Genomic DNA, 17,990 nt, shown 5'->3' on the forward strand with positions numbered 1-17,990 from the left:
CCCGTTTGTTGCAAATTTCACTTGTTGACGCCCTCATCCGCAATCACCACCAATCACAGCAAGGGACTCGTTCCTTATTTGCTATGGCTATTTAAATCCGCTTCTCTTTCTTGGTACAGCCAATGAAATCATTCAGAACACGGCTGGCTGCCGGGGTTACGATAGGCAGAATAACATAGTGAAATCATTCATCCCAAAATATTAACCATGTGATGGAGGATTAAATGACCAAAGAGGAGTTTTCATCATGAGGACGAAGCTTTCGAATAGACAGCCTACTCGATATTGGGGAAATATGTAGTAGACTACGAACGGAACGGAATGCATAGCAGAGGTCAGCTGTGGGAGTCAGTCGCCCCCGCAGTTTTCTGAGCAAAGGATGAAGTTACAGAGGAGGAAGCCAAACGGTGAATAGTCCACTACGGGCAACTAGCAAACTACATTGTTATGAATGGTCCACACAATGCGGTATTTTAGTCGGCTATGCTTTGGGGTTTGATTTCTTGCTAGCCTATATCTTTCAGACTTTTTAATGGCTAAAGATTATGCTTAGCTAAATATATGAAATGCATATTTCTTTCTGGTGCATTTCTACCTATAAAGCTTGACACGTGCCCCAAAAAATAATTTCGTTAATATGTGATTTCAGTATCCTTTATATGGATGTACAGGAGTGGATATTGGTACAGCAACATGTTTGTTATAGCAAACCTGGGTTATTGACAAAGGCTAAGCAAATCATCACGGGCTGCCATCTGCCAGGACCCCCACTTTTGAATTGAACAATGACTGGACCCAACGCCACTAGCACTAGTTCATCTGCCGCTAAAATGGGGAGGCACCGATCCAAAAGCACAAGTGGCAGTACGTACTGCATCTCGAGCCCGGGTGCTGAATCTGCCACCCTTAGCACCCCCAACAACGCTGGACGTTCATCGGGAGAGGAAGAGGAGAAAGATGGGGGGGTGCTATTTTACGTGAACAGAACTGGTTTTCCCATTGACGGTGTCACTTGGGAGAGGATGTGGACTCACGTGGCCAAAGTACACCCTGATGGACAAGACATTAGCAAGATAAGGAATGCTGCATACCTTCCTAAAGTAAGTATAGCCTTAAAGCCAGACAAATAAGCAGTTATATTGACATACAATCCTGGGAATTTACCATGTTATAACCAACAGACATATGCTTCATATTGCAATTCAACAGACATAATTAGAAATTCGATCTATGCAAAGAATCCAACAACAACTGTTCACAGGACAATAGCAGGATGAGTTAAAGAGTTCCTCCTGAAAGTCTTCTCTTTCCTAATTATCCTGATGAGGAATGAAGAATGAATTTAAGGCATGCAGACTATTTCAGCCTGCCCCTGGCCTCCAATAGGACACTACATTGTCTCTGAGTAATTTCATCAGAGGCCAGATATAACTGGGACCGAAATGTCACCAAAGTGGGGACCAGTGTTGAGAACCTTTCTATTGCTGTCATTGGTGGGAGTGGGACTGGGCTGAGAAAGGAGACTCTGGAGCATCACAAATTGGTACACTGGAAATTAGTACATGTGATGGCAAAGCCCAAGTTCATAGCACACTGTAGGCAATATAAATAGCAGAGCATATGACAATGCACACAGGAATCTTTGTATTTGCCCCAGACTGTGTCCTTTCTTGATGCTGCCTCTGTACTAGTTATTGGAATTATGACCAGAGGCTGCTTTAGTGTTGTATAGTATCACCAAGGGACAGTGACACTTTCTTTTGTGTTCAGGGTGTCTTATCAACTACCTTTTGGCAGTCCACAATAGCAGTCTTTAGCTGAGAAACCTGTAGGCCTGCTCAGTGCTGTGGGATTTCACTCATGTCATATCATACCGATGTCCATCACACTGCCTTAATTGGGGCGGCAGGTAGCCTAGTGGTTAGAGTGTTGGGCCAGTAACTGAAAGGTTGCTGGATTGAATCTCCGAGTTGACAAGGTAAAAATCTGTTGTTCTGCCCCTCAACAAGGCAGTTAACCCACTGTCCCCCGGTAGGCTGTCATTGTAAATAGGAATTTGTTCTTAACTGATTTACCTGGTTAAATAAAAATAAATAAAACACTATCTGTAGACTACACCTAAGTGAATAGGAGACTGTAGTTGCATTGCTACGCCATACTACGCTGAACAAAAATATTAACGCAACAATTTCTACGATTTTACTGAGTTACAATTCACATAAGGAATTTAGTCAATTCAAATAAACATATTAGGCCCTAATCTATGGATTTCACATGACTGGGAATACAGATATACATCTGTTGGTCACAGATACCTTAAAAAAAGGTTGGGGCGTGGATCAGAAAAGCAGTCAGTATCTGGTGTGACCACCATTTGTGTCATGCAGTGCGACACATATCCTCCGCATAGAGTTGATCAAACTGTTGATTGTGGCCTGTGGAATGTTGTCCCACTCCTCTTCAATGGCTGTGTGAAGTTACTGGATGTTGGTGGGAACTGGAACATGCTGTCATACACGTCGATCCAGAGCGTCCCAAACACGCTCAATGGGTGGCATGTCTGGTGGTTATGCAGGCCATGGAAGAACTGGGACATTTTCAGCTTCCAGAAATTGTGTACAGATCCTTGCACCATGGGGCTGTGCATTATCATGCTGAAACACGAGGTAATGGCGGTAGATGAATGACACGACAATGGGCGTCTGGATCTTGTGCATTCAAATTGCCATCGATAAAATGCAATTGTGTTCATTGTCCGTAGCTTATGCCTGCCCATACCATAACCCCACCGCCACCATGGGGCCCTCTCTTCACAACGTTGACATCAGTAAACTGCTCACTCACACAACACCATTCATGTTGTCTGCCATCTGCCCGGAAAAAGTTGAAACCGTGATTCATCCGTGAAGAGCACACTTCTCCAGCGTGCCAATGGCCACCAAAGGTGAGCATTTTCCCACTAAAGTCGGTTACGATGCCAAACTGCCAGTCAAGACCCTGGCGAGGACAACGTGCACGCAGATGAGCTGCCCTGAGACGGTTTCTGACCGTTTGTGCAGAAATTCTTCAGTTGTGCAAACCCACAGTTTCATCAGTTGTCCGGGTGGCTGGTCTTAGACGATTCCTCAGGTGAAGAAGCTGGATGTGGAGGTCCTGGGCTGGCGTGGTTACATGTGGTCTGCGGTTGTGAGGTAGGTTGGACGTACTGCCAAATATATATTTTATTTCATCTCATGAAACATGGGACCAACACGTTACATTATATTTTTGTTCAGTATATTAGTCTGTAACCCAAAACTGTTTTGAGAAACACAAATGGCCTGAAAAGTGTGAAAGGAGAGTGGAGTCATTAATATCCAAGAAGTAACAGTGATCACCAGTCTGTGATCTCCAGGTGCAGGTGTTGGGCTAGCTAACTCATTAAGGAGATTAGGCAGTTACAGCAAGGCAGCTCAGGGACAATCTCCAATCCAGGGCCAGCGTCTGGGTGACTGTGTGGAGGAATGAGCATTGCAGTGCTGTCTGGAGCTCACGTGTATTCATATAGAGCTATAGGCTACAGAGAGAAACCTGTGAAATCTCAAGCTGCATCTCCCTGCAGCACTGAATGCAAACTAACACACTCTGAGGAGTTGTGATCAAAGTGCGTCTCGTGATCCATTCATTGCATCCATTCATCTTGCGTTAAGAAAAGGGTTAGGATTTAAATGATTTTGTCATTCATTGTTTTGTAAATTTGGTTCCAGTGTCCCACCCAAATGGCACGTTGGTAAGAACTTAGCAGATTTTACTTCCTGAAGTAATGTATTCCTCTGTTATTCTCTATTGATGTTGCCAGGAATGGTAACACCACTGCTTGAGCTTTGTGCCTGTCCTTTGCCCTGACTATTTGAAGGGGTTGGTTGTGAGCGAACTAATCCACCATCTGGGATTTGAGTCTAGGATAATCTTTATCGCCTAATTGTTTCCATAAAGCTTTGTACAGGAAACTAAACAGGCTTTCAGACCAAAGCCTTCCTTTCTGTTTCAAACGTACATTATACGCACCTCACCCTTACCAAAAAACGGGCTTCTGGAAAACAGTTGTTGCAAATCTTTGGCCAATTTGATGCAAATTTGCAGAAAGCTCTTATTTAGTTTTATAGCAAAACTTTGTGGCAACTTGTGAATTTCTGGCAAACGAATCTGGGAAACTTGTGGTGAACATTCTACTGTGTGCTGCAAATTTGTTGCAATATTAGATCAGGTTTTTTGTTACTTTGTGTATTAACAACATTGAAATGAATTTTCTACAAACACCAAATCACATTGCATCACGACAGCATTTGGTTAGAACTGAACTGATCTCCAAACGGGGGGGCTACTGTATGAAGAATCATTTTTATTAACATTTTATTGAACCTTTATTTAACTAGGCAAGTCAGTTAAGAACAAATTCTTATTTACAATGACGGCCTACCAAAAGGCAAAAGGCCTCCTGCTGGGACCGGGGCTGGGATTAAAAATAAATGAAATAAAAATATAGGGCAAAACACACATCATGACAAGAGAGACAACACAACATTACACAAAGAGAAGTATTTGTTTTTGTTGCATTCCTAAGGGAGAAGGTTCAAGCTAATGTTTTCTGGTAACTGTAAATAAGTAGTTACACAGGCTCTGCTTACATGCACACCACATGAAAACCGCAAGCTATCATGCTCTAAAGATAGTCTCTGACCAATGCCCAACTGTCTTCTGGAGAGAGACAAATGACCAGGGTGTTTGGTGCTGCAGTCACATCTTGTCTGTCTCTCTCAAGTTTCACTGATGTGCCCTGGGGATGTAAAGTTAGATTAGATCCACCACACGGGGGCAGGTCGCCCTTTTCACCCACAGAAGACCTCTCTAAAGCTGGGGAAAAGATTCAGAAGGGGTGAGGGCCAGCTGGACGGAAAGGGAGAAAGTCCCTTTTTGAACTATCTTTTCATTCCTGCAAGTCCACCTGTGAGGAGCATACAGTACGGCTACAGACTGACCATGAATTGTCAGCCTCAACCTTGCTTAGTGAGTTCGCCAGGTGTTATTACTATCCAACTTACTGCAGTGCTGAGGCTGAAATTCAATCTACTTTCAAAGCTTGTGCCACTGCCACAAGCTCTCCATATCCCTCTGCGTAATTGTCCCGCTTTTATAAAAACCTCTTTCACACCTTATAATGAGGAATAAAGATGTGAATCACACACTCATTCGTTCAGCTCCAGTAGTTCTCTAGGCTCCGCAAGGCACCCTTTTCTCCAGAGGGAAGGAGAGAAAGAGGAGAAGGATGACAGCTAATTACACAGGGTGATTTGGGACTGTGGGTTGCACTCAACTAAACACTCTAAACAGTAACGCTGTGTCTAAATAACAAAATCAATGTTTTCATCAAATGTACATTGTTCTATTAATTATCAATGAAGTGTTATTACATTTCTATAAGTGGTGTGGTAGGCTACACTTTGAGAAAATGGCTGATCCCAAGACACTACGAGGTCCCTTCCTCAGTTAGCACTCATCCTCTCATCCCTCTCTATGCTGTGGAGAGAGAGAGAGAGATAAAGAGAGGGAAAGGAGAAAGGAATCACCCCATATTCCTTCCCTGACCCAGCAGAATTCTGTTCTATTCCAGGCTCTCAGAAATTGAGATAGGGTTGGCGGGGCGATTGTTTGAGGGATTATTGAGAAATAAGACCCAATGCCACTGACTGCTGAATATTCCATACATTTTTCTGCTTTTCATTTCACTTGCACAGCTTGAATGCGATGCTTTTAAAATTGGCCTGTGAGCGGCAGGTAGCCTAGTGGTTAAGTGCATTGGACAAGTAACTGAAAGGTCGCTGGTTCACATCCCAAGCCGACTAGGCGGAAAATCTGTCAATGTGCCCTTGAGCAAGGCACTCAACCCTAATTGCTCCTGTAAGGGTGTCTACTAAGAGAGTTTAGCCCTATCCTTTGGGGGTTAGAATGCTGATGAAAGAAAAATCTTATTTTCACCTCACCTTGATTGGTTTGGGGTTTCTCTTTTCCTCTCCACCACCCACAAAAAATATACACATTTGATATCTCTCACTCTCTCTTTGCTTGTCAGCCCTTTGATCCAGTGGCTGTATTGACTCAGATACCACAGAAACCTGATTGATAGGATCAGTGTGTATGTGTGTGTGTGCCATTGAGTCATTAGAGAAATAGACCAAAAAATTACTACCTAGAAAGCCTAATACCCTGGAAAGGAAATGTATTGACTCCTGATTGAGGGCATGGTACTCTCTCATTAGTTTGATCTATCACCTCAGGCTTTGCAAATATAACGTAGTAGAGTTGTGTGACTGAGCCAGAGGGCTAAACTGTTTGTCTTGAGCATGAGACCAGACTCTTTAGATAAGCTAATTCTAGCTCTGTTAAGAGAAACAACCCAGCCGAAATTACATGGCTTTATGTCTATTGTGCCCCCTGGTCTCCTTCCTGTACACACACACACACACACACACACACACACACACACACACACACACACACACACACACACACACACACACACACACACACACACACACACACACACACACACATACATACATACAGTACATGTGTTTTTCTGGTTCTGACTGAGTCAATGAATGTACAATAAAAAGGAAGCCAAACATTTTATGAGCCAAATTCCAGGACATGTCAGAGGAAGCACAGTATTAATCATAGTCATTGCAGCTGTTTTACAGTTTCTCTAAGACCTTCAATATTGCCACATGTTTATGTATCCATCACCAAGATAAACTCTTAACAGTCTTTCTTTGTCAACCTACAGCACCCTGTGCCATCGGTCCCCAACTTCAAGCCCACCATGTCTGTCCCTGATTGGCTGCTGGCCATCCAGAACTACATGAAGACACTGCAGTATCCTTTCCCTGCCGAGCCCGCAACCTGCCACCAACCCTCCCTTCCACCCCTCTCTCATCCCCTGTTCACAAAACACACTGAGAAGAGCAGCCTGGCCTCAGAGTCATATGAAACATACTGTACGTAGTTCTGAGCACCTCCAAGACGTATGACACCTACTAATGGTCTAGTTACTTTAGACAGAAACAAAAGTAGGGAGGTTAGTCGGGGAAGATGGGTGGGTGTAATCCGTGACCATCTAGCAAGCCAAAGGTTGGGGACAACTGTAGCATTTTAGCTAAGCCTTCCCCTAACCCTTATTCTAAACTTAACCCAATTCACCTAACCTGCTGCGTAAATTCACCTAACCTTTGTCGTTTTAGTTCTCATAACCTTTGTCGTTAGTTCGTCTAAGCGCCAACATAAATTCTCTCTGTAATTCTCCTCTGTTCTTATGATGCAACAAGCAACCTGGTCTCAGACAAAGATGTATAATGCTATACGCCCTCCAGGATGTAAGTTAAACCATCCAATTCGTATGCTATTGTATGACCGGATAAGGTGTATGAAACTATACATTCTCTAATTTGTATGATATTGTATGACCGCAATACCATTCATCATTTAACGTAACATATCATACTAATTGGAGCGTCACAGAGTTACATACAGAATAATACGAATTGTCCTGAGACCACATTGAGAAGAGAGAAGCCACAGTACCTGTTAGCACACATTGTCCTATAGTTCATTACAGATTCATGTGCACCGCTGCTCTTTTCACACTGTTTTAATTCACTCTGGAGCCCTGGGGGGGTTGTACTGTATGCATGCAGTGTGTTAGCTAGCTAACACTTTCAAGGTTTTCAGGTGAGCTTAATTTGTTGTGATTATAGCCAGGGGAGTGCAGTTGCACCAACTGCCATAACAACAGGTGCTCCCTGGGTCTGTAAACAATGTCACAGTACCTTTAATGCCCATAGTAAATATGATCCATGATGCACCACAAAAAAAACATCTGCTGCCTCTCTTAAAATGTTTTTTACAACCAACTTGTCAACTCAAATGTAACTGTCAACTCTGTTAACTAGAGTAGACACATTCAGGTGGAGCTTGGACATAGTCTTCAAATTCATTTCAGTTAAGCTTGACACACATCAGTGAGGAAATACATAAGGTCTTCAAGGTACGGTTACATTTCTCTCAAACATTGATAGCCTACATTACATGAACCTGATCTCAGAAACGTCCACCATTCCCCTCTCATCCACACTTATATAATCTTCCAGACCCCTATAAATGCCCCTTAGGGAGCAGTCGAAATGTGCACAATTGTTACCCGGAGGAAAATGGGGGAAGGTCATGCTTTTTCAATTTCAGTCCAAGGGAGGGTTATGTAATTTGTATTTGATTAAATGTCATATTGCTCAGGGTTTGAGAATGAGTTGCTTATTGTAGTATCTCGATGTGTGCCCGATGATGCCCCTCATCCCTGAATCTCAGCTGGGCGCGCAATATCAAGTGCATCTAGTGTGGTCTCAATAAAATGATCCATAGCCTATACTATAGACCTAGGCTGTATGAAGAGCATGCTCGGAGAAGCACAAGGCAAAGTCATATTTGAAGAAAATATACTTCCTTCCTGAGTTTTTGCGCTGCTGGAATTGTGTATATAAAACCAGGCTGCACTGCATTACACATTGCAATAGATAGACTATCCTAATCAGAAGCCCTGCCCTGCTCTTGCTGAGGTAAACCCTTTTGTGCTGCCTAACCAGTGACTGTGCTGTGTACGGTGGCAATTTAGGAGGCGAGTCAAAGGCGTCTTCAGATTATATATATATATATATATATATATACTGCTCAAAAAAATAAAGGGAACACTTAAACAACACATCCTAGATCTGAATGAAATAAATAATCTTATTAAATACTTTTTTCTTTACATAGTTGAATGTGCTGACAACAAAATCACACAAAAATAATCAATGGAAATCCAATTTCCCCATGGAGGTCTGGATTTGGAGTCACACTCAAAATTAAAGTGGAAAACCACACTACAGGCTGACCCAACTTTGATGTAATGTCCTTAAAACAAGTCAAAATGAGGCTCAGTAGTGTGTGTGGCCTCCACGTGCCTGTATGACCTCCCTACAACGCCTGGGCATGCTCCTGATGAGGTGGCGGGTGGTCTCCTGAGGGATCTCCTCCCAGACCTGGACTAAAGCACCCGCCAACTCCTGGACAGTCTGTGGTGCAACGTGGCATTGGTGGATGGAGCGAGACATGATGTCCCAGATGTGTTCAATTGGATTCAGGTCTGGGGAACGGGCGGGCCAGTCCATAGCATCAATGCCTTCCTCTTGCAGGAACTGCTGACACACTCCAGCCACATGAGGTCTAGCATTGTCTTGCATTAGGAGGAACCTTGGGCCAACCGCACCAGCATATGGTCTCACAAGGGGTCTGAGGATCTCATCTCGGTACCTAATGGCAGTCAGGCTACCTCTGGCGAGCACATGGAGGGCTGTGCGGCCCCTCAAAGAAATGCCACCCCACACCATGACTGACCCACCGCCAAACCGGTTATGCTGGAGGATGTTGCAGGCAGCAGAACGTTCCCCACGGCGTCTCCAGACTCTGTCACGTCTGTCACGTGCTCAGTGTGAACCTGCTTTCATCTGTGAAGAGCACAGGGCGCCAGTGGCGAATTTGCCAATGTTGGTGTTCTCTGGCAAATGCCAAACGTCCTGCACGGTGTTGGGCTGTAAGCACAACCCCCACCTGTGGATGTCGGGCCCTCATACCACCCTCATGGAGTCTGTTTCTGACCGTTTAAGCAGACACATGCATATTTGTGGCCTGCTGGAGGTAATTTTGCAGGGCTCTGGCAGTGCTTCTCCTGCTCCTCCTTGCACAAAGGCAGAGGTAGCGGTCCTGCTGCTGGGTTGTTGCCCTCCTACGGCCTCCTCCACGTCTCCTGATGTACTGGCCTGTCTCCTGGTAGCGCCTCCATGCTCTGGACACTACGCTGACAGACACAGCAAACCTTCTTGCCACAGCTCGCATTGATGTGCCATCCTGGATGAGCTGCACTACCTGAGCCACTTGTGTGGGTTGTAGACTCCGTCTCATGCTACCACTAGAGTGAAAGCATTCAAAAGTGAACAAAACATCAGCCAGGAAGCATAGGAACTGAGAAGTGGTCTGTGGTCCCCACCTGCAGAATCACTCCTTTATTGGGGGTGTCTTGCTAATTGCCTATAATTTCCACCTGTTGTCTATTCCATTTGCACAACAGCATGTGAAATTTATTGTCAATCAGTATTTCTTCCTAAGTGGACAGTTTGATTTCACAGAAGTGTGATTGACTTGGAGTTACATTGTGTTGTTTAAGTGTTCCCTTTATTTTTTTGAGCAGTGTATATATACAAATATATATACAGTTGAAGTCGGAAGTTTACATACACTTAGGTTGGAGTCATTAAACTCGTTTTTCAACCACTCCACAATTTTCTTGTTAACAAACTATAGTTTTGGCAAGTAATTTTTCCAACAATTGTTTACAGACAGATTATTTCACATATAATTCACTGTATCACAATTCCTGTGGGTCATAAGTTTACATACACTAAGTTGACTGTGCCTTTAAACAGCTTGGAAAATTCCAGAAAATTATGTAATGGCTTTAGAAGTTTCTCATAGGCTAATTGACATCATCTGAGTTAATTGGAGCCGTACCTGTGGATGTATTTCAAGGCCTACCTTCAAACTCAGTGCCTCTTTGCTTGACATCATGGGAAAATCAATAGAAATTAGCCAAGACCTCCGCAAGTCTGGTTTATCCTTGGCAGCAATTTCCAAACGGCTGAAGGTATCACGTTAATCTGTACAATAGTACGCAAGTATAAACACCATGGGACCACGCAGCTGCCATACCGTTCAGGAAGGAGACGCGTTCTGTCTCCTAGAGATGAACGTACTTTGGCGCAAAAAGTGCAAATCAATCCCAGAACAACAGCAAAGGACCTTGCGAAGAAGCTGGAGGAAACAGGTACAAAAGTATCTATATCCACAGTAAAACAAGTCCTATATCGACATAACCTGAAAGGCCGCTCAGCAAGGAAGAAGCCACTGCTCCAAAACCGCCATAAAAAAAAGCCAGACTACGGTTTGCAACTGCACATGGGGACAAATATCGTACTTTTTGGAGAAATGTCCTCTGGTTGGATGAAATAAAAATAGAACTGTTTGGCCATAATGACCATCGTTATGTTTGGAGGAAAAGGTGGGAGGCTTGCAAGCCGAAGAACACCATCCCAACCATGAAGCACAGGGGTGGCAGCATCATGTTTTGGGGGTGCGTTGCTGCAGGAGGGACTGGTGCACTTCACAAAATAGATGAAATCACGAGGAAGGAAAATTATGTGGATAAATTGAAGCAACATCTCAAGACATCAGTCAGGAAGTTAAAGCTTGGTCGCAAATGGGTCTTTCAAATGGACAATGACCACAAGCATACTTCCAAAGTTGTGACAAAATGGCTTAAGGACAACAAAGTCAAGGTATTGGAGTGGCCATCACAAAGCCCTGACCTCAATCTTATAGAAAATGTGTGGGCAGAACTGAAAAAGCGTGTGTGAGCAAGGAGGCCTTCAAACCTGACTCAGTTACACCAGCTCTGTCAGGAGGAATGGGCCAAAATTCACCCAACTTATTGTGGGAAGCTTGTGGAAGGCTACCCGAAACGTTTGGCCCAAGTTAAACAATTTAAAGGCAATGCTTCTAAATACTAATTGAGTGTATGTAAACTTCTGACCCACTGGGAATGTGATGAAAGAATTAAAAGCTGAAATAAATCATTCTCTCTACTATTATTCTGACATTTCACAACCTTAAAATAAGTGGTGATCCTAACTGACCTAAGACAGGGAATGTTTACTAGGATTAAATGTCAGGAATTGTGTGAAACTGAGTTTAAATGTATTTGGCTAAGGTGTATGTAAACTTCCGACTTCAACAGTATGTTTTTTTAAATGCAGTATCTGTGCACGCGGACTAGGCCTTCTGATTTCCTGTTCAGTTTGAGAGGGATAGCGTGAAGATGAGAAGGAGGACCAGAGGTAAGCTTGCTGCTGCTATAATTGATTTTAATAAAAACAATATGTTTTGTTGCCCATTATGAAGCTATTTATCAGAGTTATTGACCTCACAAAAAATACATATTCAAGTAATTCATTTAAACAGTCTTCATTTTATTTTGACTTTAGGCTACTAACAACAAAAGGGCTTTGTGTTGGAGTTTGTGTCTTCCTATTCAATAAATAAGAGGTAGGGCTAAATGCATAGGCCGACCCCTCGTTAGCTTAAGATTTAGTAAAACATTTAATGGACCTGATTATATAAAGCAATCTATAACGATGCTTTAGTCCGCAATGCTAGAAACAAGCTGTAAAATCCCAGGGAAGACGTGACATCGATTCATATGGGATATCTTTGGTTTGTCTCTATGACATCCAGAGGCTGCACTACAACCTTCTATAGCCGAGAAGACAAAAAAATGTACTTTGCTTGGGAAGTAATGTGATTCTGTCACTATCAATTGACGTTTGACAGTTCAACTGGCTATTAAACACCATTCTAAATCAGTCAGGAACAAGCCAAGTAGCCTAAGAAGGAACAGAAATGAATTATTTAGGCTATATTATTATTATTTCAATGCTATAGCCTGCCATTTAAGAAATCAACAGGCTGGCAGGAGTGCTCAACATTTTAACAACACATCAACAACAGCACTTCAACAACATGCCTATACATTTTTCATTTAGGCTGTAGAAAATGAAATGTATATACATTACTTAGAATTAAATAATAATGAAATGAAAAATGCCTTATTAGGCTATACAGTCATTCTACAGTGCGTTTGAATTCACTTTTAGAAACATGAGTTTGGCCAGTCTGGTTTGAGGATCATGCGGTGAGCTATGCATGCCTGGTTTGTTCATTTAGCTTAAGAGATGCTCCTATATTCCCAAATCCCAAAGTAATCACAGACAACACAAATCGATTTTATAACAACAATATCATTGAATAAAATGGAATAAATTAGAAAATGATAGTTTCCCCAAATGAAAAAAGTGCATACAGACTTACAGGCTTAGCTGATGATATGCCTGTGTTAAACAACAAATTACTTTTTCTCTAGTTAATTGCTGATCAGATACTTCAGTTGTAACTGGTTCTGTTGCACTTCATTTTTACAGTTGATAGACAACTTTAGCACTGTTCCAGACTTAGAATCTCCTTTTTTTTTAACAAAAGCCTGTATAGAAATCATAATGTCTCCGGTGCTGCAGCATCCGCTCGTTCGTTATCATGCTCTGCTGTGGTATTAGATAACATATTCATGCAGTGCTTTTACCCCTACGCTTGTCCACGGTGGTCTGCGAATCCACAACCTTCTGGCTACTTTGTAATGCTTACAAAACGAAGAACTGCATATCTAAGGCTCTGGCTGTCTAAGGAGTGAGGGTAAACGGTAGGCATGTTCTCTACTATCCACTTTGTTTTAATATTATTTTGGGTATAATGGAGGGTCACCTGTTTTTTTTTATGCATTCAGGGAGGGTTGGGTAAAAATATAATTCACTGAAGGGAGGGCCATCCATTTTACTTTCAGAGGTTCTCCAGGTATCCCTCATTATAAATAACGTACATTCCCTTAACTGTCTGTTAGATACAATCACACAGGAACTCAGTTCTTTGAGATAAGGAAAACTAGACCATTGTGTGGGTAAGTGAGGCTGTGAGGCCATTTCTGTGTTTTCTTTCCATTGGCTTGTCTTTGTGTGTCTTTACTGTCTGCTGCCGTTACTTTACAGAGCCAGGAGAAAGGTCCCACTACTCTGGGAATCCACGTGTGTCTGTATTTATTTAATTTTTATTTAACCTTTTATTTAACTAGGCAAGTCAGTTAAGAGCAAATTCTTACTTACAGTGATGGCCTACCCCCTTGTAGAAGAATATAGGCCAGTTCAGATGTTGTAAATAGCCGTCCTCTGTCTGTGTTCTTCACCCTGAGTACACATGCTAGGTGCATGTACTGCAAAAACAGCCAGAACATTTGACATTTTATAGAAAATAAGTAAAAGGGGTCATTGTATTTAGAAGATGGTGCTTTCATTAATGTGCTTGGCTTGTACTTGACACAATTTGTTTGTTGTAATCCTGTTTGATGAGATTATACCATTGTCATTTTCTGTATAAAGCACCAAAGAGGAATTGGTATGAAACAATAATATTCACTACAATCGTCTCTGTTCCCTTTTAGGTTGATGGAGACCGCGAGAGAAATGATCAGGGAATCTCTTCCAATCAAATGCCTTGAAGCTGTCATCCTTGGAATGTATCCTTTCATCGTCTGTACGCACAGTCAGAGATACACATGAACCAGTGGGAGTTGGAGCTGATCTGTTTCAGGTCAGGATGTGCCCGATGAAACTCTTGAAATCAATGTGATATGTAGTCTAATGTTCCCCCTTAGGCTCAATAAGGCTCACAGATTTCCCTGTTGCTAGGAAACAAGAGTCTAAAAGTTCAAAGCGTAACTTCCCTCCTCGCAGGCAGAGCAAAGTTTCTGCAGTGTCTCACACATTGCCATTTAGAGCCGCTTGGCTGCTGGGCCTTTTCACAAACGGTTACTGTCAAGCTTAGGGGCACACAGGTTTAAGGTTTATCCTCGGTCAAGGTTGCAGGCAGCCTGGACATTCACGCCGCAGGCTCGTCTCACTCATGAAGAAAGACCGGCTTTTCTCTAGGTTTATGTCATAGGCTTAAAGCTGTAATCCTTAATGGTGAAACTGCCACGTCCGTATGCAAAGTTACTGCAAACAACGAACGCAGTTTTCTCCCTTGTACATCATAGCACCCGTGACAGAACAGCAGCGTATGTAATGCAATTTGTTTTGACACTCCACCAGCGCTCCTCACCTCTGCTTCGTCAACAAAACAAAAACAATAACGGCCGTGGGACAGACAGTGGCGCTGTTTCCCCCCACTGCGGATTCCATCTTTAAGTCCCAGTCTGTCATGTGGGACCAAACCTGTTAACCCTCATTGACAAAGATGATTAGCTCAATGATGCTTTAACTTGCAACCGACAGTGTCTCATCTCCTAGATAGGAGCCAGCCAAGCTGTATGCCAAGATACAAAACCAGTTGAAATGTTCAGATAGTCAATGACTCACTCCGTTCATGCATCATTAACAGGTAGATAAAGAGATCCTCAACTGTACAGCATGGCTCGTAGCTCTGTTCTGTTAATGGTTGAGGAAATGGAGTGTAGTATACTCATGTTATCTCATGATACAACCTCTGTTGATACAACCTTTACCACAGCCTTTTCTTTGTGTTGAGGTTAAACCACCAGCAGCATGCTGGATTATTAGGACCCACCAAGGCAGATTCCTCTACTACCGACAAGAGATTCTGAGTATCGCAGAGAGAAGAAACGGAGTTTATAATAAATAAAAAAATACGATCATCTAACTCTGTTTCATCAGGTCTTGGACATGTTTTCTTCAACCTTTTGATCAACCAGCACCATTAACCAGAGCCTGGATTTAGAAGACATGAAATCATGTGATTTAGTAAATGGAAAGGGGAGAAATGCCAAGTTCCCTTTAATTCTTCTCTGGATGCTCTTATCATTGTCACATGTTTTATACCTATTCTTTAGGCCAGGGTTTCCCAAACTGGTTCCTGGGGCCCCGCCTGGGTGCACATTTTGGTTGTTGTCCTAACACTACACAGCTGATTCAAATAATCATGGCTTGATTATGTGTAGTACTAAAGCAACAACCAAAAAAACGTGCACCAAGGGGGGGCCCCAGGACCCAGTTTGGGAAACCCTGCTTTAAGCTGTAAGGAGGATTGACGGAACATCAAAGAATTAGGGCAAGTGAGGGGATATCATTTTAATACTTTAGAAAAAAGTGACAGTACTGGAGGGGTTAATGGCCGTCTTTTCCCAGCAGAATGTTTTGATGTTTGTTGCGAGTTGGAAAGTGAACGTTTTTGACAGTTGGTTTAAAAAAAAATAAAACATTTTAATACGGACTGCAGATGGTTTTACTATCGTAAAGCGCTGACCCTCTTCTGGATCCCATAGTGGTGCATCATGGATCATATTTACTGTGGGCCATCTCCCACACAGAGCATCATGGCGACAGAGCAAGCGGTTGTCTTAATCTTCCAAACACTGACAGTGTTTGTCGTTTAACTGGAGATATGCTGTTCGGTTGGAGAAGGGCTCGATGGGCAGTTAACAGGCATGTAATTCATATTTGCAACGTCTCCCTGGAGTTCACCCAGCTCAGTGCTCAGGTGTCAAAGCAGCAGAGAGCTGCTAGAGCTAGTAAACACAGGCCTTATAAAGTCATACGTCTCTTAGCTTGGTTTCCATGGTAACAGTAATCCTCCCCAGGTGACGGAAAGAGTGCTTGCCTGGTGGAAGATAAGAGGACTGGAAGTATGCTACTATTGGGGTGGATCACATGCCTTGCATCATGAGTAATGGGATATTTTTGTAGTTAATAGCCCATTAATTATAGAGAAGCAGTGTGTGTGTGTGTGTGTGTGTGTGTGTGTGTGTGTGTGTGTGTGTGTGTGTGTGTGTGTGTGTGTGTGTGTGTGTGTGTGTGTGTGTGTGTGTGTGTGTGTGTGTGTGTGGACCCAGCTGCCACAGGGAGGACTGAGAGTCTTTATTTTTTTTCGGAGTGGCTGCGGTTCCGGATTTTCTGGGACCTGCAGAGATTTCTGCACTCCGAGTCCTTTCAGCTCAGTGCTCACTCATGCCATGACTCCGCTGCCGCTTGTTCTAACAATTTTAGTTATTTTTCTGTTGTAACAGTAATCATTGCAAACATAAGCACGACATAGTCTGGCAAGTTCATGTTATTTTTCCTGAGAGGAGTTAGCCTACATGCAGCTACAGTATTTAGGCAAGCTATATGTACACAGCATATCAACAAGCAAGACACAGACAGGCGGTAAATAGTTTTGAGAAAGAAGTTTCCAGGGGGGTGGCGCGGGGTTGAAAACTCCTCATTCGTAGCCTCTGGCTTCTTTTTTTCTTCTCTAACTGTCACCTCAATGAATAATCACACCAACGTTCTGCAACAGACGCCACGCTGCGCTCGCTACTCTGTGAAAAAACAAGGTGTCAGAACAATGTCTTCTTTCTGAGGGAGATTATTTCTGCTGCCTGGCTGTATTCTCCCAGTGCGGGTTGTTTCTCATGAGAAAACACAATGTGCTGATGTGTGACTCATCAACATGTTCATGTCAACCATAACCTCTACTCATGGTGCTTACTGTCCTGTGGGGATATTAAATAATACCTGTCACCCTACTCTCGAACCTCAAGAGTTATCTTCTTCAAATGGGATATGTCCACTTGATTTACTTGAGGCTTTCTCTGTGAATATTGCTATCCAAGAATCTTGCTTGTGAAACACGACTCATGAACGTACACGAACGCTACAGAGACGCCTTTTAATTATGGATGTTGTGTTCATTGTCATTGCGGCAGGAAAAAGAGAATCCCCAAAGCAGCCATCAAACTGGTGGTGAAGCTCTGTCGGCTGGCCTCTATGATTATTTAATTAGAGGACTGTGGCTGTGCTGTGGCTGGTAGGGTGTTGAGATGACGGACAGGCGCTCGAGCCATTGAGAGGGCTCGGTGTGTGAGAGCTTGAAACAGATGGTTGCTGGTAGCTGAGGAGAGACGGAGCCAAACCACAAAGCAGTCAGTGTGTCCTGAAATGTGCTCCATCTCTCAGATCCATTGTGTTCTCTCAACCAGAGTAGCAGCTTGTGATGTTACTGCACAACACTGCAGAGTGAGGGTGCAGCTTAAACAGCCTGCTTACTGAAAACATGAGGCATCAATAAAAAGGATGGTGATACGGATGAATAGATCATAGATGCATGATAGATGTATGGACAACAGTGGTATTAACATCAGAGTGCTGCTCAGACTAGAAGGTCTAGAAGTCTTGGGTTAAGGGTTCACACTCCAGTATCCGTAATTGACC

At 43.1% G+C, this 17,990-nt stretch overlaps 1 protein-coding gene across 1 annotated transcript in view; it reads left to right on the plus strand.

The window, feature by feature from the left end:
• Window positions 1-123: 123 nt before the first annotated feature.
• Window positions 124-17,990, plus strand: part of LOC106571425 (tubulinyl-Tyr carboxypeptidase 2) — a 39,172-nt gene continuing 21,305 nt past the window's right edge. Inside the window, exons 1-4 of the mRNA XM_014144510.3 lie at window positions 124-1,100; window positions 6,824-6,912; window positions 13,631-13,687; window positions 14,225-14,299. Coding sequence (XP_013999985.1) covers window positions 786-1,100; window positions 6,824-6,912; window positions 13,631-13,687; window positions 14,225-14,299 — 536 coding nt within the window. The 5' untranslated portion in view covers window positions 124-785. The remainder of the gene's footprint in view (window positions 1,101-6,823; window positions 6,913-13,630; window positions 13,688-14,224; window positions 14,300-17,990) is intronic.

This window comes from Salmo salar, chromosome 15 (assembly GCF_965601325.2).
Source record: "Salmo salar chromosome 15, fSalSal1, whole genome shotgun sequence".
NCBI lineage: Eukaryota > Metazoa > Chordata > Actinopteri > Salmoniformes > Salmonidae > Salmo > Salmo salar.